At 38.4% G+C, this 25,764-nt stretch overlaps 1 protein-coding gene across 2 annotated transcripts; it reads left to right on the forward strand.

Moving 5' to 3' along the window:
• Positions 1-731: 731 nt before the first annotated feature.
• Positions 732-25,764, forward strand: PEX2 (peroxisomal biogenesis factor 2). 2 transcript variants are annotated; one of them, XM_075141613.1, is made up of 2 exons: positions 732-1,022; positions 21,404-25,764. In XM_075141613.1, exon 2 carries the CDS (start codon positions 21,423-21,425, stop codon positions 22,335-22,337), a length of 915 nt encoding a protein of 304 aa, XP_074997714.1. In that variant the 5' UTR covers positions 732-1,022; positions 21,404-21,422; the 3' UTR covers positions 22,338-25,764. The 2 variants fall into 2 exon arrangements, with proteins under 2 accessions (XP_074997714.1, XP_074997715.1); XM_075141614.1 differs by lacking the exon at positions 732-1,022 and adding an exon at positions 1,468-9,933.

Here is a 25,764-nt window from a genome sequence, read left to right on the forward strand (position 1 = left end):
TTCACACAGCCACATTTTAGAGAGTTCCCTTTAATTTGCTTTCTGGAACCATAATAGCCAACTTTCTAATGCAGTTTTCCTCAACTAAGCGTGTAATACGTTCAGATAACACTTTCTGAGTCACCTAAAACACTCTAGGACCCGTGAGGGAGGACTCGGCTGTCACTAAGGCCAGTAACCAACCGATCAACCACACAACAAGCAGCGCTGGTGTAAAGCTGCTGGAGAAACACCTGCCTGCAGCACTTACAGGCTGTTGCCACATTTCCTCCCTAGTCTGCTCAGCTTCTCCTCTTACAGCCCTGTGAATCCCGTCAGTAAATGCTACACAAGCCCCTCGCCCCCCCACGGGCCGCCGCTGCACCCCAGGTTGCCCTCGACTCCAATTTGCTCAGCCTCGCCGCCCCCGCACCACCCTCGGTGACCACCCCACCCCGAGCCGGGAGCCCATCCACCGCCACACGGCGGCCAGGGTGAGCAGAGGCCGCTGCCGGCGCTTGCCGAGCTGAAGACGGCGAAACCACATCTCGGCGTCCGCCGGGACGCTTGACCGCCCCCAGAGCCCACGAGCGACCCGCTGACCAGCAGCCCCCACCCCGCCTCAGCCCGCTCCCCCGCACTTGGCCCCGCAGCCGCCCCTCCTCCTGCCTCTCCCATTGGCTCCTCATCCCCAGACACTGATTTGCTCTGTGGCCTGTCAGTCAAACCGGCCCACCGTTCACCCTAGCGCGGATACCATTCCAGTGCGTCATCTCGATCTCCCGGAGTACTTCCTGCAAAGCCACTCTGGGCGGTTACCTGCGGTATCTATTGTCCGTGCCGCAGCCGCTCTAGGCAACGGGAGCTGGCTCTATGACCCGTCGGGGCCTGCTGGAGAGCCGGTGCCCGTGGGCCGGGGGCAGCAGCCGGCTGGTGGGGGGGAGAGTCCCCGGGGCGGCCCGAGGAGGCTCCGGCCTTCACTAGGAAGCTCGAGGCAGGGCCCGTCGCGCCCGTACCCCTGCAGAGCCCCGGTGGAGGCGCAGGTCAGTCGGGGCGCGGGGCGGGACGAGGTGGGGGTGCCGCCGGCCTCCCTGGCGAGCGGGGCTGCGGCGGGCGGCGCTGCCTGCCGTGCGGGGGCCGCTGCCGCAGCTGCGGTCCTCGGCGGAGCCCGGCCAGCAGCTCCCGCGGGCCGGCAGGCGCGGGGCGGCTGGCTGGGGCGCGGCGGGGCAGCCGCTGGGTCAGCCCCGGACGCTCCTCCAGGCCCTGTTTATAGAGACCTGTGTTCCTCCTCACGCTCTCTGCGGGCAGCTCCCTTCCGTGGGTCCCACTGATGTTCTGCCTCCTGTTGCGTGCCTCAGTACGCAAAAAACTAGGCCCGGGGTGGAAGGTAAGAAAGGACGGAGCCTGGTAACGTGCTCTGTAGGAAGGAAAGGGCATAATATTCTGGTAGGGAGATATTTTAATCTGAATTGTTATTCTGATGTCCGTTGAGAGAGTGAACCATGTATAGACCTCCAAAGGTCCTTCCTGTCTGCTCTAGGTGACAAGGTTTCCTACAGATACTGTCTGCTAAAGGTGACAGTGGCTCCTTTCCACTTTCTGATAATCCATTTTGTGCAGCCTGTGAGTGTAAGTAACAAACCATTAGTTTGCCACAAAATTAATGTAGATTTAGTCTGAATGGCCAATGTGTTTTGGCAGAGGGATGAATTCCGCTTATGATATAGTCCATACCGAAAAACACAGCAGTGTATATTACTTTCAATCCCTAAGTATATTTCTTTTACCATCTTTCACCTGTCATGGGAAGGAAGTTTTCATCAAGGTCAAAGAGGAAGTATGGCCAGTTTGTAGTAAAATCGGATTCCAAAATATTTAGCCATTTGATTTTACTGGAAGTTAGTGAATTTTTGTCTAACTTCTTTGGAGCCATTATTAATACACAGTTCAGCAACAAGTTGCTGATAAAGTGTTCACTTTAAGACTAATACTATTTTTATTCTTTATTATGATCTATTTTATCAGTGGTTTCTTCTACAAACTTTTTTCTTCTTTATGCTTCAGTTTCTACTCAGTAGCAGTTTGTTTTTCACTTCCTGGATGTCTATCATCACTAGTTTATCTAATGAAGTGATTAGTAGGAAAACAGCTAAAATTGTAATTGCTGGAACATGAATTAGAGTGGCAAATAAACTATTAAGTGAAGTAACAATTCACACCTCTGAATTCTTTTGTTTAAGTTTGTTCACACTGCATGAAGTCATCCATTTCTGTTACCTGATCTGGAGTTAGAGGGAAAACTTCACATCTATAAGATGTATAAACGAACTCTTTAAAAAGGCTTTTTTTTTTTTTGCTTTTTTTTTTTGGTAGAAACGGAATAGGGCACAGAATGTCAAGAGTATTGGAGGAACACTTATATTTTAATTCTTTTTCTTGAATTTATTATGGAAATAGATGATCATGTCAGTATTGGAACACCTACTGTGGTTGCTAGTGCTCTAGCACTAGATGCTAGTAAGAATACTTCTCTGAAATTAAAAAGTTCTATTTTCCATGAACCCTTTATTTGGAGAGAATAGCTCACCACTTGTATCTGTGGTGATGTATGTGGAGAAAAGACAATGCTGTGCATGAGAGATTTCATCAAAGTAGTTCAAACTAATTCCAGGTTTCTGTAAAGAAAATCCTACCAACATTTTGCTATACTATACACTGCAGTAATGTTTTGAAATAATCTGTCTTCTTTGGGGTAAATTAGATACTACTTTTATTGCTAAAAATTGGCAGAAGTTTGTGTCTGCCTGTGCAAACATATTCTTCAGAAAGCAGCATTATTATTTTTTATTTTTAAAAATCTTAATATTTTAATAACTTATGCATTTACACTTTAATTACCATGTTCTCTATATTGTTAACTAATTGATAGAGTCAGTGAATTGGAAAGTGGAATACGTTTAAAGCTATTGTCTATGGAGGTTTTGCAAGGAGCTTATATTTACATCCTCTTTCTTGCCTACCAATCTGGGTTGTACTGTGAGAGGGTAAAAGAGGTGGAGTTGTGGGTATTTTTATAAGTAATTTTATATAAATTTTTATATATATTTTATATTTTTTTAAAAAAGCAATGTTATGTGTATATATATTTACATTTTTGAAGTAAGAATTGAGTACATATATTGAGTACAGAGCATACTGAAATTGCATTAATCTGGGGACAAGGCAGCTGAAATAACTCCTTGCTTAGAGTTTTGCCTCAATTTGTAAGTCCTTTTAACTTCTAGGCCTGCCTTGGTTCAAACTTGTGTTTTTTTATTTGTTGAGGTCATCCTTTTTACCAAATGAAGAAAATCACTTCCCATTAAAGCTTTAGTGAAACTTTTAATGTTGATATAATTGAGTAAATAATTGAAATTAGACATCTCTTTGAATGAGTGGCAAAGTATCTTTTACTAATGTTAGAAATGTTGAAAACTGTAAAGTAATAGTGGTGAACTTACATGTATTTGAATCAACTCATGCTTAAGTCTCTCATAGCTAGAACTCTGTACAGCAGTACAAGCATATAAAATATCATCCTCTACATTTATTTTTAAAAAGTTTAATTTCTCAGGTAATGGGCCTTCCGATGCATTATAAATCTATCTACTGATTAAAAGGCTGTCAGGTAGCTGGAATGGTACCCCCAGTTCATATTGGTGGATTATTAAGGATTAAGCTAGGTATATGGAATGTCTGTTTTCTGCAAGGAGGTCTGTTTTGTGCAAGGAGGGTGTTTAGATTTGGGAGGAAATTTTGTTTGTTTGTTTGAGAGCTCTGTATGTTTGTCTCCTGTCAGATTCTTTTATTATTCCCCCACCCCAATACTGTAGGTATCACTTCTTTTATTAGAGAAGGAAGTGACTCACAGAAACGTTTTGATACTTACTGTGATTCAGGACATGTAGGAAGCAAATGTTCTTGTGATGGACTAAATAAAACTCAATTAAAACTTGCAAACAGGTATTGATAGTATATTCGTCAGACACTTCAAGGATAGAATGGGAAAGGTAATTTCTATACTCTGGTAGTTTTTGACACTGTTACTAATACGAGGACCTCCATTTGTGCTTTAACATAAAATGCTGTGGTGCAAGTCAAGAAGGGCATTTGATTGTCTCCTGTGTTTAATCTTTTATAGTCTTTTAAAGTGACAGTTCTGAAAATTGCTAAAGACTGCTACCCAGAGAGTATTTGGGAAGGAAGGAAGGAAATCAGTTTATGGCTATATAATATCAATACCAAAAAAATATATCATAAAATGAATGACTCTTCAAGATGTAAATAATCAAGGGGTAGGGAGTGATGTCTGAATCCAGTATTGACATATATCTGGTTATAGTAATGAAACGCATGGTGTTTCAGAAAAAAACCATTTAATTACGTATTCAAAATGGGAGAGAGTGGGAAGGTCTTTCCTTTTGCTATTTTTTTAAACATATCAAAGTCATTTCAAAGCTATGAGGTTCAGAGAGATTAGAGGGAAAAAAAGGATGGAGGAGATGAACAGATGTCTGAAGAAGAACTAGTAGTAAATTAAACAGTAGACAAATCAGTCAACAATTTGAGGTTATAATACCTATGTGCTTTATTTCTATATTGGTTATAATGGCCTACTCTTTTTAAAAAAAAAAAAAAAAAGAAAAAAAAAGAAAATTAAAAAATCCTACAGCACTGTTGCACTTGCAATTTCTATGTTTATTCAGTGAGAACAAGAATCAAGAAGATCTAAAAAAAAAAAAAAAATTATGTCCAGCTAACACTAACTGATAAGTTTTAGGCGTAAATACAACTTCATTTCATTAGCTTGTAAGCATGGTGTGCTCTAATAATAATAAGAAAAATAAGATAAGAAGAAGAAGAAACAAACATGAATAAGTTTTTGAATTGAAAGATAGAGCTGTATTTAATAAGAAATGTTCTTCGTATATTACCAATAAGCTTGTTCTGGATTAACGTCAGTCTAACTGAAGAATAAGATATATTATATTACATTATTTTTAATATCTGATTTCTATTTAGATATTTAATGATTTTTGGGCAGAGAGTTTTTTTGAAGACTCTCTAGATAATACTTTTCTAATAAAGAAGTTCAGCATGTTTGTTCCAGTTTAGCTTAGTCTCCTTTAAGCTGTATGATCCCTGGCAGAAACTAATGTAATCTATTTCTTATTCAGTTGGTTACTGATACTAGTGCCTGCTTTCTCTGAGAGCATGGTTTAAGTATTAGAAAGCAAGATCACAGCCCTGGACTTCAGGAGAGCAGACTCTGGCCTCTTCAGGGATCTGCTTGGAAGAGTCCCATGGGATAAGGCCCTGGAGGGGTGCAGGAAAGCTGGTTGATATTCAAGGATCGCCTCCTCAGAGCTCAAGAGCAGTCCATCCCAACGAGTAGGAAGTCAGGCAAAAATGCCAGCAGCCCTGCATGGATGAAAAAGGAGCTCATCACAAAACTCAGACATAAAAAGAAAGTATGCAGAAGCAGGGACAGGTGACCTGGGAGGAATATAGAGGCAGTGTCTGAGCATGCAGAGATATGATTAGGAAAGTCAAAGCCTGCCTGGAGTTGAATCTCATGAGGGGTGTCAAAGGCAACAAGAAGCGTTTCTGTAAATACGTCAGTGGCAGAGGGATGACTAGGGAAAATGTGGGCTCACTGAATGGGACAGGGGCTCTGGTGACACAGGACGTGGAAAAGGCTGAGGTACTGAAGACCTTATTTGCCTCCGTCTCCACCAGCAAAAAACTTCAGGAATCGTAGTACCCAGGGGGAAGTCTGGAACAGGGAAGATTAACGCTTGGTGGAAGAGTTTTAAGTCAGAGAATACTTAAGTAAACTGGACATATATAAGACTTTGGGCACTAATGGGATGCAGTCATGAGTGCTGAGGGAGCTGACTGATATCACTGTGAGGATGATCTCGATAATATTTGATTGATCATGGAGACTGGGAGGGCCTGAAGACTGGAGGAAAGCCAATGTCACTCTTATCTTCAAAAGGGCAAGAAGGAGTACCCAGGGAACTACAGGCTGATCAGCCTCACCTTGATCCCTGAGAAGGATGGAAGGTGATGGAGCAGCTAATCCTGGAAACCATTTCCAGGCACGTTAAAGACAAGAAAGTGATCGGGATAGTCAGCGTGGATTTACCAAGGGAAAGTAACCTGATAACTTTCTACGATGAAATGACTGGCTTGGTAGACAAGGGGAGGGCAGTAGATGTTGTTTCAGTAAAGCTTTCAACACTGTCTCCTGTGACATCCTCATAGAGAAGCTGATGAAGTACGGGCTGGGTGAGCAGACAGTGAGGTCAGTATAAAACTTGCTGAACAGTTGGGACCAGGGACTGGTGATCAGTGGTGCAAAGTCTAGTTGGAGGCCAGTAACTAGCTGTGTACCCCAGGGGTCAATACTGAGTCTGATCCCATTTAACATCTTCGTTAATGATCTGGATGATGGGGCAGAGTGTACCTTCAGCAAGTTTGCTGATGACACAAAACTGGGATGAGTGTTTGATACACCAGAGGGTCATGCTACCATCCAGAGGGACCTTGACAGGCTGGAGAAATGGGCTGACAGAAACCTCATGAAGTTCAAGAAGAGAAAGTGCAAAGTTCTGCACCTGGGGAGGATCAGTCCCATACCCTGATATCTGCTGGGTGGCAATCACCTGGAAAGCAACTTTGCAGAAAAGGCACTGGGGGTCCTGGTAGACATCAAGTTCAAAATGAGCCAGCAATGTGCCCTTGTGGCAAAGAAGGCTAGTGGTGTCCTGGGCTGCTTTAGGGGGAGTGTTGCCAGCAGGTTAAGGGAGGTGGTTGAGGATTCTCTCACTCTCGTCAGCAGTGGTGAGGCCGCGTCTGGAGTACTGTGTCCAGTTCTGGGCTCCCCAGTATAGGGGAGGCCTGGACATAGCGGGAAGTCCAACAAAGGGCCAGAAAGATGGTTAAGGCAGTGGAGCATGACTCTTGTGAGGAAAGGCTGAGAGAGCTGAGTCTGTTCAGCCTGGAGAAGCGAAGGCTCAGGGAGGGATTTTATTAATGTATATAAATACCTGTAAAGAGCGTGCAAAGAGGATGGAGCCAGGCTCTTTTCAGTGGTGCCCAGTGACAGGACCAGAGGCAGTGGGCACACACTAAAACACAGGAAGCTCTGCCTAAACATGAGGAAACGGTTTTTCACTGTGAGGGCGACCAGGTACTGGCACAGGTTGCCCAGAGAGGCTCTGGAGTCTCCCTCCTTGGAGATACTCAAAAGCTGTCTGGACATGGTCCTGGGCAACTGGCTCCAGATGGCCCTGCTTGAGCAGGCAGTGATTGGACTTCATAAACTTACAATAAACAACAATCAGTTTATTGTAACTGATCCCTTTCTACTTGCCTCTGTTATCACATTTACAAAAAATAAAAAGGGAGTCAAATCTGAAGTTTTCTCTTTTTTTTTTTTTTTCTTTTTTCTTCTTCCATTCCCCTTAGCTTGCAATAAATACACAAGCAGTATTTGGCAACCCACCAATGGACTTTCGCACACATACTTTAGGAAATTCAGAGAGGGGAAACTGCTCCATACTACTTTAGAATGACTTCAGAAAAAGACCCCTTTGCCAGCAAGCTTCAAGAGAGGCATGTTTTTCTTTAAATCACAACTCCATGCTATAAATATTGTAAAGCGTCTGTTGGTCCTTCACATCATAAGTACACTTAACTCTACAAATATATTAACTTTATACATATGTTTAGTATATACTAAGCTGAACAACTCATAAGATACAAAATATGAAAAGGATGTATTTGCACTTGTATGGAATGTGTGCAGTTAGAAGATGATAGTTTTGTCAATTAAAATCAGTCTTTCACTAGAATACCCTAATGTAAATTTCTCCCTAGCAAGGTCTGGTTTCCAAATGCTGACTTTCCAGGAACAACATCTGAACTCACAATTTTTTAGAGCGTGTAGAGAGCGAATTTAAATTTCCAACCTAAATGATGGTAAGTTGTGTATGACTAAAAGTGGGAATAAACTCAAACTCACTGTATTGCTGCTGCAGTTAACGATGACAGCCCCTACAACTTGTTACATCTCTTGGACTGCAGCAGAAGGTTACTTCAGTATGGTGTTTTCAAGCAGGCTGCTTATGCTGTTTTGGGGGATTTTGTTGCGGGTTTTTTTTGGGGGGGTGGTTTGGGTTGTCTTTTTTTCCTTTTGAGACCTCATAGAATATATACTTTTTCATCAGTGAAGGGGGAAGAGAAAGGGTGTGATGCTACAACTCTAATTTTAGCTAACTAGTATGCTCTCAACACCAGCTACTCCACAACGCTCCCTGTACTCTTTGAGTACTAAAGTTAAAAGCAGCAAATTAAAAAAAAAAAATAATGTGTTCTGCTAAAAAGCTGCTGGCTCATGAGTCAGATTGTGCTGTACATGGACAGAGAAGGTAGCAGGCTCTCTGTCCTGCAGCATCTCAGATGACCTAAATGGTTTCTGCAGCCATGCATCTGACCTACATCTACAAGCATTGTTAATTCACATCTAAACTTTACAGAAATCTTCAGGAGAAGGAGAACAGAAAAGATGCTATCTCTTTGTAACGTGCCTCTCTCGGAGATGGTGGTAGGGGGTTTTTTTTGTTGTTTGGAGGTGGAATGGAAGAAATTTGGAAGCCAGATTATTTCCGACTGTTTTGAAAAGGAAACTAAATGCAGATTTTTCAGAGGAAGAAAGGGTAAAAAGAGAAATAAAAAACTTTGAGATGGAGGAAAAAGAGAACAAATACATTATATGGGAAGAGAGTAATTATGGCAGCAGTGCAACTCTTGATTCAAGGTTGACTCTAACTGGGTCTAGGCACTTTCTCCTTTCTCTGCAAGAGAGGGCCAGTGGAGGTTTTTGGCCTTTAGAAGTGAGTTGAGTCACTCCTAATATTCATTGTATTTGTATCAGTAGCTGCCTGGGAACAACCTCTCTAAAAATGCTGTCTCTGCCACTGCTTATCTCCACTGTCTCCATTTTTGCTAATATTGGCAGTGGGGTTTGAAAAAAAAAGAAATAATCCAAATTTAAATTCTAAGAAACTTGAAAAATATATTAAAAAATAATATTATTCAAAAATAATATTGTTAATTCTATAAACAGAGGTGCTGACGAGATATCACAAGATGGGGCTGGCAAGGAGAAAGGAACTTTTCCTGGAAAGGAAATTAATATAGGGCCATGACATTGTGGGGTATAACTAAATCATGAAGGGGAATTCATGTTGGAATTGCAGAGGGATTGTAGAAGCTGTCACTGCCTAGTAAGGAAATTATTACCCCTCTTCTAAACTGTTACTTGTAATGTGTGTGTGCAACTGTGCTAGTGGATTCTAAAATGCTAATGAAGTTATAGGATTGAAGAGAGTGAGGTGAAAGCATATCAGTCTTCCTTCGTGTGCTTAAAGTTACTGTAATTACCAAGTAAAAAAACTGTCAAGATTTGGGGACACTGAGCACATCTAATTTTCCCAGCATCCCTATTAGTCACTGTGTATGCCAAACATTTAAAAGTACAATCATATCAAAAAGGGAAGAGTGGGGAGGAATCGCATAGTGTTACTCATTTAAACAGAGTAGCCTCTCACCTGCAAATCTGCATGAGTCCTACAGCAGACTTGTAAAAATCAATCTTCTTTTATTCTTTTCATTTTTGAAAGACAGGAAGAAGTTTCATTATTCATATTTGCAGTGTTAAGTTATCCTTGCAGGTTCAGCATGTCGGATTTGAAGACCATAAGAACAGTTCTTCTAGTCAAGTGAAAGGCTTGGTTTTCTATCTTGCTGTTGACTGGTGGCGGATGTAAGAGTATGATGCTGAGATGCAAAGGCAGACAGTTTCATGACTACCTGTTTTTCCTGGCCCTGATGCTCTTCTTACTGGTAATGCATATGTCTTACATGATGCTGTGCTGACCTGTTTGTGTACTAAATCTGCAGAAAAAAAATTTTAAACAGGTTTGTTTTCTGCTAGTTTAACATACAAAAGCAGTTCAGTAGAGGGTCAAATGAGTATTGGCTCTAGTCTGTAAGAAAAGGTGGCAATACATAGTTGAAGGAAGATAGGAGGGAGTGACTGTAACTGTCAGAAATTACATCAGCTTATGTTTCTATAGATCACAAGCCTAAAAAATGAGACATATAAGTCACGTAAAGTACTGGGTTTTATCCTTCCACCAGCTGAGAGTTCTTGATTATAATTAGTTGCAATTATTCATAACTTTTACCATATAATACAAGGCCAAAACTTAAAACTGACAGTGAACAGGCTTGTCTTTTTGTTGATGCAGGACCTTCTTGGCTTTAACATACCATAAATGTATACAGCCTGTAACAACGTTGTTTTTACATACAATCCTCCTTTTGGTACAGATGTGGACAGAGGTTAATTATGAGTTAGCTATGCATTTAGGACAGATTTTACCTTTCTCATCTAATAAGTATTTCTAATATAAGGTTAAAGGACGTTATGTTCCTGCAGTGCAGTACTTGAATCAGCATTGTTACACTTGCATATCGCTGAATATTCATGACTGTGCAGTTGGTATGCATATGTATGTAAAGCGAAGAAAGTTGGAATAAAATCTGGGCAATGACTCTGTTTCACAAATGATGAGGCTAAGGTGTTTAATGCAAAATTCCAAGGTTCTGTCATCTGTGGTAAACTATATCTGAGTATATAGAACAGGCATTGCTTCTGAATCCCTTCTATGTATCTTCTCAATCTTCATCCTGGCATCTCTGTACTTACCTGGTGATCCATTCGTATGGATCAGACAGGTAGGAGCAGAACAGAAGCACAGAGCTGTGAAATGGGAATCTAAGCTAGGTGACTTCTCTTCTTTTTAGGTAGTTTCGAATGGAAGAAAGGTAAGAAGGGGCACAGAAAAGATGCATAAAATTAGGATTGACATTGTCCTTGACAAATAAGGCTATGCGAGATACCGTGCCCTTACAATGGTGAAAAGCAGATATTACATATGTCATGAGGCATAAGGCCAACTTTTTAGGTAAGTAAGAGTAACCAGCAAATGAAGAGTTATGGCTATAACTGCCCACAGTGTGCTCACAACCATGCATTCATGTTCTGTCTTTGAACCATTCTGAAAAGGAACAGCATACCTCTGCCACAGTGCGATCTTTCACCTGCTTAACACAACGGATGGCACATCTACTAAGCTTTACATCCTTTTCACTTTTACACATGCAATGCAATATAACTTTCAGTTATCCATCCTTATACCAGAACCTCATGTCCTCAACATAACTAAAATCTCTTCAAACGCAAGTGTCTCCCTGACATCTGCTGATATAAACCGTAACAGTTGAGACCTACATTTGTATCACAAGGGATCTTCATCTTTCCTGTGCGCTTATACTTCTGATACTGGTTTAGTCAGAGATGTTGCCACTTCCTTGCAAGGGGCTGTTCCTTCCTAGTTAACCATCACAATCTCAACTCTGTCAAACTACTCCAACCAAACCCTCCACCATTTTGATTTAGCAACAGTAAATGGAAGGCATGTCTCCAGATAATTCCCATTACATAGTTCCAAAGAAAGAGAGTCAATATTGCATTGGGCATATATTTTGGCTCTTCATCTTAAGTGTTCAAGGGATTTTTTTGAACCGCGTTTTTGGAAAGCCTCAAGTTACGATGCGGCTTTAGTTTTGTTGAGCTTTTGGGTTCTTTCATCACTGGTTTAATTAAAAGGAACAACAGCTAGATTTCATTTAGTACAGCAGAGAGTGGGAATTTACAAGTGGAATTGACATATCCCTTTAGAGATGACTTTGCAATTTGACATACTAAGGAGAGGGATGACGAAGAAGAGGAAATAAGATGGAAGAAAAGGAATGGGATATGGGATAAAGAAGAATAGTGATTGAACGTATGACTTGTTACATGCTTATCTTGCTATTTATTCTAATAAATGAAAATTAGGGCCATATCCAAAAAGTTGGTAGGATGATTCTATCTATGGCCTTTATGCTATGGGGAATACAAATGTACTTTGAGCTTTTGTAGCCTTAAATTTAACATCACAAATTTTAAAAGGTAGTATCTTAAATATTAGTTATGCAGTAATTAGTCTATCAGATCTAGTTGTTTGCATCTAATAATCTGTCTTTTAAGAGTGCTGATTGATCACAATTTTTTCTAAAGTCAGGGAGCTCTTAGCATTCCAAGTATCTTTAATGACGGCCAACAATAGTCTTGGTTGCTAGCATTCGTTGAGAGAATGTATTACATTGACACAGGATTTTCAGTTTCCATCAAATACTGACAAAAATGACTGAGGTACAGCTTCTAACAGTGTAGCACTTTCCTACTGCTCTTCATTACTGTTGTATCAATCCTGGCTCTTCTGAGCTGGTGTTGATTTTGTAACTTGAAGCCCTAATATTTTGACTCTGGCAGGTAGTTTATGGAAGATAAATCAATGAGCTATCGTTATATTTTCTTGCTGTCTCCAGGCATTCAGCACTGGCTAATCTCTTGTATCCCATTTTATGAAATCAAAGTTTACTGAGTTAAAGTGGGAAAAGCAACCTGTGATTTGAATGTAGCTTTGTCTTCTACTTGGTCTTCTGACATTAAATGTAACTGTAGCATTCAGGATTCTGGGATTTATTACTAGTTGCTCACTCAACCTCCTTAGTGAAAATCTGAATTTGATCTATGGGATTGACTTCTTACACAGTCAGTCATTCAGTGTTTTCCTTTACTTTGTCTATTTTGAAAAATAATCCTGCCTGCCGGGAATATTAGAAATAAATAATATTTTCTGTGATTGCAGTGTATTACTGTTTTTTTTTTTTTTTCAATTAGTGTTAGTAGTTATTCCAAATGGTTTAGGAATCAGTTTTATGTTCTTTACAAAATACTTTACAACGTATATAGAAATCCAGACAGTAATACAAAATCAATCTTTTGTAAAGTTATTTGAGGTAATGGTATAGTGATAAGTTAATTTTACAGTGATTAAGAGACAACACAGTTGGGGCTCTCAATTAGACTTTGATCTGAGGATATTTCTCTCTACACTTGATGAGCAAGAAAGAGATGAGAATTAATGATAAAACATGAGGTTTTGAGCAGCTGGGGTCCAGGTTCTGTGTTTTATTATAAGAGTTGCTGTAAAGGAAGATTTTAAAATTAACTGGATACATATTATTTGATTTCTCATCTTTCAAGTTTAATGATTTCAAATTGACATCTAAAATATCCTCTGCTATTGAGAGTAACGGAAAAGAACAGTTAAGTGGAATACATTTTTGCAAAAACACAAACAAAAAACAACTAACCCCCCCCCCAGCATTCTTGTGGTGGGTGGAAAGAGAGTTTTCATTGCTTTCTATTGATATCCTAACTTTGTGAACATGAAAGGAGGGATAGTAGACCAAAGGTATGGCTTGCTTTCTCTCCCTCACATACATGCAGTATAGCAACAGTGAATGCACAGTACAGAATGCATTTTAGCTCCTGGAATAAAGAGGAACTGTGTGTTAGTGATATTTTCTCCAGAGAGGGTATGTTTCTTAGCACGTCCACAAACTACTTCCCCCTGCCTGGGCCATAGATATGAATGCTGGGGGTTGGCAGAATCTAGTCTGTTGAAAAGGCTAAAAAATCTGTTCTCTTTTGTGCATATCCTATTGTTTTTTTGCGTTGAGATAGTTTATAATAATAAACTAAAATAATTATAATGAATGTTAAAGAGACTTTATGTATCAGGAATTCTTCACTGGCCTAGAAATCAGAAGAGCTGTCCAGGCAAAAATAATGCAACATGATTAGGGATGAATGTAAAGGAATAGCATTGGAATGTAAGAATAAAATCAGTGACTCTAAAGAATAAAATAAGTTTCAATTTACAAAGCACAAGAAAAGAATCAATGAAAGGGTCCAAAAATCTAAGTAAGAGGAGGCACAAATGGATAGGTCCATTACCTAGATCTGTTATTAAATAAGAAAGGAGAACAAGTAACAGGTTCTCAAAGACTGATTCTTTACTTCATACTTTATAAAAGATATGTATTGTGACCTGCTACTTCATAAAATTAATCTTAGATGGGAAATAAGAGTGGAACCAAAACACAGAAAGAATAGCCTAAGGAATCTTAATATAGATGTGCTCAAGTGGCAAATTCTAATAAAACTCATGCTGGAATAACTGAGGAATTAGGTACCACTGATTTTTACATATATTTATTTATTTATTTAATGTCACAGAGGGTGAAAATAGCCAGCAAAATGGGTTTGTGTCTGTGTGGTTTTGTGTCTCTTTAGTCTTTTGTTAAGAGAATTATTGAAGCTCTCAGTTTCGATTCCAAATAAAGATTCAGGAGTAAAGAGTTTAGCAATTAATTTGTGTCTAAAAATACGCAGAAAAGAGATTGCAAAACAGCCAGTATGGTTTGACATGACTTGTTCATAAGAAACCTCAGTCTGTTTCTCCTCTTAGAAAGGATGACAAGTTTAGTAAGTTAGAGGAAAACTTTAGGTACAATACAGTTTGATTTTAATAAAGTCTTTTTCCCTACATAAGCAAACTAGGGAAATGTGATATCGATACTATCTCCATTAGATGCTGATATTATCAGCATCAAGTTGAAAAATTGCCTTTACAGAGTAATTATCTATAGTACCCTGTCAAGATGAAAAGGCATTAATGAGTTGGATGATCGAAGAGAACACACACTTATAAAAGTTACTGATGATACTAAGCTGAAGAGGCGTTGAAAGTTTTGGGTTTTTTGGGGGTTTTTGTTTTGAACGTAAGATCTGAATCCAAAACATTCTTGATGAATTTGGAGAGAACCTCTGAAATCAACAAGATGAAAAGCAAAGCAGGCAAGTATGAAGCACTGCATTTAAGAGGAAAAACTCACATACATGAATACAAAACAGGAAATAATTATTCAGACAGAAAAATGACAGAAAAAGATCTGAAGATATAGCAGACTGTCGTGGGTTAACCTGGCAGGCAGCCAACTACCACGCAGCTGCTCACTCACTCCCCCTCGCCCTCCAGTGGGATAGGGAGAGAATTGGAAGGGTAAGAGTGAGAAAAACTCGTGGGTTGATATAAAGACAGTTTAATAGAACAGAAAAGGGAAAATAATAATAATAATGATAGAATATACGAAATGAGTGATGCGCAATGCAATTGCTCACCACCCACGCTGACCGATAACCAAGTAGCGATCGCTACTTCCTGGATCACGCCTACCATTCATATACTGAGCATGACGTCACACGGTATGGAATACCCTGTTGGCCAGCTGGGCTAGCTGTCCTGGCTATGCTCCCTCCCAGCCTCTGCTGGGTAGCATGGAAGCTGTCCTTGACAGGGTATTTAGCAACAACTAAAACAAGTTAACAACTGAAAACATCAATGTGTTATCAACATTCTTCTCATCCTAAATCCAAAATACAGCACTAGGAAGAAATTTAACTCTATCCCAGCTGAAACCAGGACAAGATCTCAAGGTAAATACTAACTATGCTGCTGGAACAAAGTAAAGGGTTTTTTTTTCTGGAGGATCATACTGGGCATGTTGTAGGAAAGAGGACATTGTCTAGTCTGGCAAATCTATATATAGTTGATCCCCTCACTGCTTTTTCCTCTTGAGAAGATGCAGACAAACTGGAAGTTCTTCTCCATCGTTGTTATTGTTTTCTCCTGTGGAATGAAAACCATCTTTATTTGTGATAAGGATGCTTTAGATTGAATATGAGAAAAAACACTGGAACAGACTACTTAGAGAAAGTGTGGAATTAGCTTTCTTGGTAGTTAAACATCTGTCGAGGTATTCTTGAGCCCGCGTTCATGTTGAGTTAGGGTTAGGTGGTATCTTGTAGTCCATTCCGTCTCTGCATGAGTACAGTGCTCAGACTACATGTTTTGGCTGCACAGAAGAGATTATATAAAATAATTAAATTATTAACTCAGTGAAGTGAATGGAGGTGCTACTTCTTGCATCCTAAATGCAATTTTAAGTTAGCGCAGTAAGGAACAAAGTTCATTTTTTACTTAATAAAATATATTTTTATTTGGCTTCCTAAAAAGTGTTTTGACAAATCATACTTTAAAATATTTTGAAGCTTCTGCATATAATCTATGTCTGTCTATCTTCTAATGATTATGCTAGAAAAGCAGGGAATGCAATTGCAGTAACACTGAGACAGTAGAAACCCCTTGATTACTCATCCCCAGTGGAATAGCCCTGTGGAAAAAATAGCACCCTAGAGGTTTCTTAGATTTGTATATTTCTGCAGGCAAAGTTTACAGACCTGTAAATTTAAATGTAGAATTTTTGTGGGCTGAATGCATTGACAGATACACCTGATGGTAATACATCTCATACTGATAGTCCCAGAACAGGTCAATAATAATGCTTATATTGATAGCAGCAATGCAGGAGATGTTACTTGGTATTATAGCTAAAATCCATGTTATCCCCTTAATCATAATTACATTAATATTGACAGTCTGTTGACAATACTCACACTACTATTGATAGATTTCTGTCAATAACATGTTTCCAAATAAAATATATCCATTCATAATTTGTACAATGCTCGATAACAGCACTAACGTATACCAGAAGAAATTCCTCTTTCCCTGGTGATATACAATAATTACCTTTTTTTGTTGCACAATGTACTGTACAAATGGGATTGTTCATTTATTTAGTTTAAAAAAAAAAAACAGACAAACTATAGATTATTTAAGAAAGAAACGTTCTGTGGGTTTTTTTTCTGGCAGGCAATTTTTTATTTTTTTCTATGCAATATCTGTGATGGTGTAAAATCAAGGGAGAACCTTTCAAGTAGTAGTCTTTACTGTTTTGTCTTGAAGTGTATTTATGTAACAAGTTAATCACACATAGAGCTTATTATGTATCTTCACGTAATTTTTGACTGTTCAATTCTGATCATATAAGCTAAGCCTGATGGCATCCTTAACTGAGCATTGATACTTGTCTCTTTCATTACTGGGTCTACAATTCTGAGTTCTTAAGTTTTAAATAATTTAAAATAGACCAAATAAGAGAGTTAAAACAGTAAGAACATGACAAATAGAATTTAATGCAGAAACATGGGGGAAAAACAACATTCTCTTCGTAGTCAGTGTAGCTCAGCAGAATATGAAATTCAAAAATAACATTAAAAAAGTACAAGTTAAATGTCTTGACACTTACAGACTGTGTTTATAATCTAGTTTTAAACCAGAATATTTCTCATTTATTCTTACTCTAGGATGACTATTTGTGAAAACAGTACAAAATGAAAAATCTAACAAATTTCTGACAGGATTTTATATAAAGGAAGTAATTTTAAAAGGGAAAACATTATTTATTATCATTTATTTATCCTTTATTTATTATCACTTGAAAAAATGGACACCAGAGGTAAAGCATATAATGACAATTCCTTACCATAGCAAAATAGAGATTAGAATTTAGGCCTCTTCTCTCAAAGAAACAGTTGCTGTTATCCAGATCATTAGGACATTTGCAGACATTTTTCGTAGGAAAATACAGATTTCAAACTTGCCCCGTCTATGGGAAGTAAATATCTACCCTATAAGTGCAGTAAAACCTTAAATCAGTTTGGAAGTAAGCATAGTGTATAGCAGAACACTTCAGCCTGTACGTAACAGTATGCACACCGAAATGCGCTTACACATTAAAATCAAAGCTATATGGATATAATATTCAAGTAACTCGCAGGGTCTAGTTAACAACCATGGCCTATGGCAGACTTTCAGTGATCTTAGCAACAAAGGACTTCAGACCAATGCCCAGTTTTATTGCTTAAATTGAGAATACTTACCTAATTGTTCATCAAAAAGAAAGCTTTGCTTACATAGGAATATTATAAGTATGATTTAAAGCATTTTAAAGGAGTACATCTTTATTATTAGTTGCTTACATTTTTGTCTGATATTCTTCCTTTTCCGTATAGTTGTCTAAAAGCGACTTCAAGGTTGAATCAATCTGCTAGTTGGTAATTCAGGAAGAGACGTTAAATATGTCACAGTTAAACAGCATATATGGTGTTGTTTCTAATTTTTTAAAAAAGGAGACTTGTTGGATTTTGCAAAATTTCGAAAGTTAACAAACAGTGGTTGGATTTGTTGATTCAAAAATGGTTCCCATTTTCTGTATACAAAGTTCCAACCCACACTGACACGTTCACTGAAGTTATTTCCTTCAAATAAAGTTCTATAAAGGATCATGGACATGAAAAAAATATGTATTATCACGAATCAATTCGATTCTACAACAAGGCACGCACAAATTTTTGGGAAGGTCCGGGGAAGATCTTTGCGACATCTAGTCCATCCTCCTATGAAAACTGGGGACAAATTCAATGCTAGAACGAGTAGCTTAGGGCATCGTTTGGTCAAGTTTTAAGAATCTCCTCTACACAAACTGTTCCAGTTTCCATATGTCCCATTGGAATTTCTCATGTAGCAGCTTACAACCAGTTGCCTCTCTTTCACTGCATCTCACAGAGAGGTTTGACTGAGTCTTTTCTGTAACCTTTAGGTAGTGGAAGATTACTATTAGATCACTTCTTAGCTGCCTTATCTTCAAGTTAAACAATCTGAGTTCTTTCAGACTCTCTTCATATATAAGGTGTTGGGGCTCCCTGATGATATTAGTGGCTGGACTCTTTTCAGTTTGTTGACATTTCTTTTGTACTATTGATAAAAAGAGGCAAACCTGGACGTAGTATCCCAGGTGTAGACTCACCAAGTAGATGGGAATAAGCACATCCTTCAGTCTGCTAGCTATGCGCATGCTAATGCACTCCAGTAGGCATTATTGCCACAAGGATGCACTGGTGACTTGTGTTGAGCTTGCTGCTTACCAGAATCCCAAGTCTTATTTTTGCAAAGCAGCTATGCAGGCAGTCGGCTCCCAGCCGATGCTATAGCGATCCATGTGTTTTCTTCTGTATTTCATGATCCATCATAATCCTGTGTATTTGACACATTTTCCTTGAACTTCAGAAGGTTCCTGATGACCTATTCCTCACTTGCTGAGGTTTCTTTAGATAATCTGGCTATACTGGGCAAAAAAGGTAGGCACAGATTTAGCCTACCTTATTTATGAGAAATCTACAACAGCAATTTCTCATAGCACCTGGGATAATGGAAGACAGCTGGAAACGATGGTTGAACTGATGTTGGAAAATAGTCTTAGTAGATGGGTCAGTGAAGCTGTTTGATAAGATGTCCCTTTTGAATAACTTCAGGATTTTGAAAGGGGATTTTGTGTATTGGGAATTGTATAGAACACTAGTAGGAGGAGGGTAACTGAAATGAATAGAAGGGACTGAGGTGTTACCAGAAGTGAAGAAGACACTACACTTTTAGGGGTTATGAGTGAATAGCACTAAACCAGAGTGCCAGGTTCCAGAGCAGACAGTTATCAGAGGCTGTGGTTCCTAAAATGGTAGTGGGATGAGAAGTGGTAGGAGGGTGAATAGTCATCGGAGCTGGAGTTCTTGAAGTGAGAGATCAGCAAGATCCAGTAGGGGTTGAATTGATCCTTTGATCACAAAGTGGAGGAGGTAAGTTATTGGGATGATACTGGATAATGCTTTCCAACCATGCTTCCTGTGCCTTGGTGCTTACTACGAAAAAGAAGTGTGAGAGAGACGGGCTTGGGTATACTGCCTTTGTATACCCTTGTATACTGGCTTGGCACGCCAGTGTGGGTTGATGCAATGAACGCCATAGCTGTTTGCCCAGAGGAGGTGGCCTTATACTACCTTCAGCCATATTTTGCTTGCTAATGAGGAAGGAGGAGTTTAAAGAAACCAAGTGGAGCTATTGTATGCCCTATCCATGTAGCCAGCCTTAGTTAATTGGAAACTACTGTTGTACGGCATGCATTAAGAACAAAATCATATTTCCTGTTAACTTGGCATGATACTTTCCTTACAGACATAACCAATTGTGGGTATAGAAAACAGTATGAATGCTACAAATAATATATATATATACACACACTGGGTTTTAAAACTTTCGGTGCACTCTGTTTCAGCAAACGGTTATTGGATTGGAGGATTTTTTTTAGTATTCTTAGCATCATTAGCAACCATTCCTATATAGAATCCTATACGGCATCTTTTATTCAAAGCAGGCTTGCGTTATAGCAGGCTTTCCTCTTATAAATAAGGATTTGAAGTACCTTCTTCTGTACTTTCTCTAGAAGGTTGTTGACCCTTGCTTGTCTGTTATGCAAAGAATCTGGTTTAGAAAGCAAAATATGTTGCATACTACCTGAAATATACCACTTCTCCTAAGTCACTTTGGGTTTTTATGTGGCAAAAGGAACCAAAAATCAGTTACCCCACAATTTTGCATTACTGAGGCATTATCCATATTTTGCTTTTGCAGTTTATTGCATTTATTTTCTTAGTCACAGAATTCCAGATACAATAACATTTAAACCAAGCAATTTTAACAAATATTTTTATTTTTCTCTCTAATGCTTGAACAAGGAGAGTATACACTTGTTGAAGTTGCTAGTATACATTAATCATCTTGCCAGGAAATTTGTTGTACAACAAGTAGCATAATCCCGCACCTGTCAAAAGACTCTAGAAAATATATGCAGGCTTCAGTGATGTGTATGACAATTTATGTCTGAATGCTGAATATTTCTTTAATGTCATATAATGATTCTTCTCTAAACTAAACACATCACTGCCTTTATTTAGCAAGTTTTATCATTCTCACCTTAATTTTCATCCATATCTTTCTGTATGTAATCCTTAAATTTGTTAGTATTTCTAAAATTTTACTTTCAGCTACAGCTACTGAAGTATTCATATGGCAATATTTTCGATCCACCCCATTGTTCTCTTCTAGATTTTAGTTAGTATGTTCATTTTCCTTATTTCTCCATAAAACACCAGATAGTTTTACAGTTCTTGTTTCTGATCTTCTATTTTAAGGTGCAATTGAATATTACAGTTATGCCCAGCATTTTTTTTTTTTAATTTATACAATGAAATGTTGAATCTGTGGAGTTTTCTAAGTATCTGGAAGGTGTTAAACACTTCTCTATAACCAAATACAAATGTTACTGTTTGTGAGAAATGGTCCAATATAACTTCTTTTGAGATGAAATTTTATACTGTTAATGTAAAGCTTCCTGAAAGGACTTGTAGCATATTAACAGCTTATTAATATAGCATTCTGAAGAAGCTTTTTTTGTTATTTCTTGTTTACTGCTGGTATATTACAACTTTGTTGTCTTTAATAAGAATAAAAATAGGAAATGCTCCATTATACTAAAGTCTATTTGTGTTTATTCCTAGAAAGTTTTTTCGTGAAGAAATGGCCTCCAGCATTGGAAATGAAAAGAGTGTGAATCCTGTGCTCAGGATAAGTCAACTTGATGCTCTTGAACTAAACAAAGCCCTGGAACAACTAGTGTGGTCCCAGTTTACCAGTTGTTTTCATGGATTTAAACCAGGGGTGTTGGCTCATTTTGAACCAGAAGTAAAAGCATTTTTATGGCTTATATTATGGAGATTCACTGTCTATTCCAAGAATGCAACTGTGGGACAGGCTATTTTGAATATTCAGTACAAGAATAACTTATCTCAGTCAGAGAAATACCAGCCTCTGAGCAAACACCAGAAGTTATGGTATCTTATTTTCACTGTTGGTGGAAGATGGTTGGAAGAAAGATGTTATGATTTATTTAGCAATCGTCAGCTGCAATCTTTCTGCAAAATTAAGCGTTATATTAACTTTGGAGCTGGACTTCTTAAACTTTGTGAACTTCTAAATTTTCTGATCTTCCTTCAGAAAGGAACATTTGCAACGCTTACAGAACGCATTCTAGGAATTAGGTCAGTTTTTTGCAAGCCGCAAAGTGTTCGTCAGGTAGGATTTGAATACATGAACAGAGAGCTCTTATGGCATGGCTTTGCTGAATTTCTGATCTATCTGCTACCACTTATTAATGTACAGAAACTAAAACTTAAAATTTCTTCTTGGTGTTTGCCTATTGCAGGTCTTGCTAATAGTGAAAACACATTAGCAGCTCACTGCAAGGAATGTTCACTATGTGGGGAATGGCCTACCATGCCTCATACCATAGGCTGTTCACATGTTTTTTGTTACTACTGTATTAAAAGTAACTATTTATTCGATATGTATTTTACATGTCCTAAATGTGGCTCAGAGGTACACAGTCTTCAGCCACTGAAATATAAAATTGAAATGACAGAATTGCATGCCTGATAATGGGGTTGTTTTGGTTTTATACTGTACATGAAATATTATGTTGCAGAGATAAAAATTCAGAAATTATTGTAAACAGACAGCTTAAAGATGGTTTTGGAGACTCTATAATTTGTTGTAACATATGTCTTCACTGCTTTTAGTTTTTTACTGAGTAACAGTGCCAACTTGTCTCTCTGAAGGAAAGAAAAGAAAGGAGTTCACCAGCTCTTCTACTCTCTCAGACTACTTGATCCCAGTTTGGTACCCCTATGTTGTCAAGTCATTCCTTCTTAGATCTAGAGTCTGTCAGCCTGCCACTTCCTAACTGCATGCTATATACTTCCCTCAAAGATAGAGAAGATGCCCAGTGAGCTTTTACCCATTTTGTGGATTTTCTCAAGCTTGTTGTAAAAGCTTCTGCCATTACCAGCTTAGCTAATAGATGGATTTAGTAGGAAAGTCATCCTTGTCATACCTAAAGAATAATTTTAAATTTCAATATTTTAAATTTGAATTCCCAGTGTGATGTTCCACTGCAAAAAGGAGGGGTGTAAGATGAATTGTCATCTCAGGAGATTATTAATAGTTTTCATCATATTCAACAACCATAACAGGACATACTCTCTCTCTAACTCAGAACTGCTGTCTTACCAATAGAGCATAAGCTTTAAGTGATCCATCTGGTAGACAGATAGATACTCCATAGTTAACACGTGCTTACAGGAGATATAACCACTTCCTGTGCAAATACAGTGCACCTTCTAGACTTTCATGAGATGACTGAACTCATTTTCTTGCTCAGCTATGTTTGTGATCTTCAGTGGCGAATGTATGACCACCTCCCACTTCTTCCCTATAAAGTTGAGGGATGCAGTCCATCATCCATTGGAATGTGGCAGCTGCCCAAGGTAACCCTCTGTCTTCTGAGTCAGAGACATTGGAGAAAACTCTTTACTCACAAGATGCTGTCTTTGGGACTTGCCACTCTTCTTTGTTTGGTGTGGTGAAGGTGGATGCCAAATCTCACTAACCACAGCTCACTACCACACAGAAAAAAGATCAAACACAGCTATGTGCATGTAGACATATTAAAAAATAGGTAACTCTTCCTGTTTTTTACTATTACTATTTGCTTTCGCTGTTGGCTTTGCAATGTTTTGATTATTCCCTGTTTTAACACTTCATCCGTTTATTCTCTGACCTGATTTTATAAGATTTATTATTTTTTTCAAAATTGCAGTCCTTTTTTAACAGGAAGTCTTATCCAGAAGTGTCTGATTAACACAGAAATACATTGCATCCTTTTTTGGCTCTTAAATCAAACTCTCAAAAACTTACACAGTTAAATTGAGTAAATCACTTTATGATGGCTGTGTACTTGATTGGCTATCATCAATAGTCAGTCCCAAAAATAGTATGGTAACAACTGATCCAATATCTTTGATCTAGTTTTATGAAATGGTTTATTACATTTTTCAGTGTCTGATTAAAACAACCCACCAGCCTATTTGTTTGAAGATCTTAAATTCTAGGTTTTGATCTTCAGAGTGACACACAACGCTTTCATCTGATGCAATTAAATATAGTTAGCGGGCTCGTAAGTACCTTTGGGCAGCCCAAAACTTCGTTAATTCTGCTACTGTTCTGTGAGTCAACAGAGACTACAGAGCAACTGCTTCCAGATACTATGCCGCAATATATTATTTGCCATCAAATGTGCATATCAGCAGCCTGCCAAATTTCTGTTATTTGCAGTTGCCATTTGAACCAGCAGGTACAAATCTGTCTTCATTACAAGTATCAAAACTGGCAAGTCTGTTGGAGAATATCCTGGAGTCACTTGCTGGTCCTGAAGTGATTCTGTATGAATTGTCCCTGAACATCACTTAATAGCTCTTCCCAAAGAAACGTATTAGCAACCCTGACTTTGAGGTGAGGATCTTTAGCATTCCTGCTACCTCTCTATTTAACTATCCTTATTAATTAAGAGTTGTACACATCCAAAATCCAGTGTTCGTCGTTTATAATCATAGCAGACTTTTGTTTCTTGTAGACTCTTCATTCCTTCTGAAATCACAGTGTAGTATTGTGTTAAAAGGGCATGGATTTTCTATATTGGACTCTGTTAGGTGTTATGTTCTTCTTATGTAGGAGTTAACTTCTTTCCTATTTAGAAATGTTTTTTTTTCCTGAATATTTAAAGAATGTTATCTTCCTTTTTCATTCCACCTCTCTCTGTCCTACTGTTTGGTTTACCTAAGCTGTATGAATTTCCTGAGGTTTGTTTTGTCTCTTGCAGTTTCATGCAGGTGAAATCTTAGTAAAATGTATACTCTGTTTTTCATCCCTGTTACAGTAGCAGGACAAATCCTGTTTCCACAAGTTTTGTATCTCTATTATACAGCTGTTTGCTGCTGGCTGTGCTGTATTGCAGTTCGCTTCCCTGTGTTTCTTCTGGAGTTGAACTTTTGATGCCTAACTTGTGATGGCATATTATACCAAAGCATTGGCCTACTACTGTAGTACCTCATCATCATTGTGTTAGGGTTGTAGCCTGTAGCACTGACCAAGTTTATAAACTCTGTGTTTTATGACATAACTAAACAGTTTGCATTACCCTAAGATCCTAGATCCTAAGGTGTGGCTTTAATTCTTTTATTTTCTGTGCAAGTAAGCAGGTACCATGCATCTCACAGAATGAAAAGGTTTGGGAAGAGAGTGGTTCCTTTTGTCAGGTACTGAATTTTTTTTTTTTTTTTAATCTACCCTGTGGTGAAAGCTTCACTCGGTTATAGTCAAAACTCAGACTGATGAGACCAAGATTTCAACTTCTGTATTGAAAAACTGCTTGCTACCAGGTTAGCTTTTTAGGACTCCAAAGTCAATACTCAGCAGCTTGCTTATGGCACTGTAAAATTAAAAATATACCTAATTCTGTTTTGTTGTGGCTTGTGATATATAAACTGCAGAAAAGTCTTACTTTAAGATATTAGAGAGAAAAATTAGATAATTTGTAGACTAATCAAAGGGTAATCTAATTTTACATACTAATTGCATTGATAATTTGTCCTCATAAGCATTATATTTTCAGGTTAAAATTCTGCTGTAACAAAGGACTAAGATACATCTGGTGATGCTTCCTGCAGTAGAGGGAATAAAATTTATTTTGGAATGTTAATCTCTTCAGTCATTTTCTCTAAACAAAAGGTTTTTAGTGTTCAGCTACCATGAGAATGCACTTCTGAGCAGTCATATGTGCAGTAGTGAAAAGGATAAATGCCTAGAATTTCAGAAAGTTAAAGAACCAGAACTCTTATTCAGTCTTGGATAGGAGTTGCAGCCCTGTATTAACAGTTTTATTTGTGCTGTGTTGTGTGTCTCTGTGTGCTACATGAATGTTTTCATTGTATCAGAAATCGAAAAATAAAGCCATAACTGAAACAGA

This window comes from Calonectris borealis, chromosome 2 (assembly GCF_964195595.1).
Source record: "Calonectris borealis chromosome 2, bCalBor7.hap1.2, whole genome shotgun sequence".
NCBI classification, from domain to species: domain Eukaryota; kingdom Metazoa; phylum Chordata; class Aves; order Procellariiformes; family Procellariidae; genus Calonectris; species Calonectris borealis.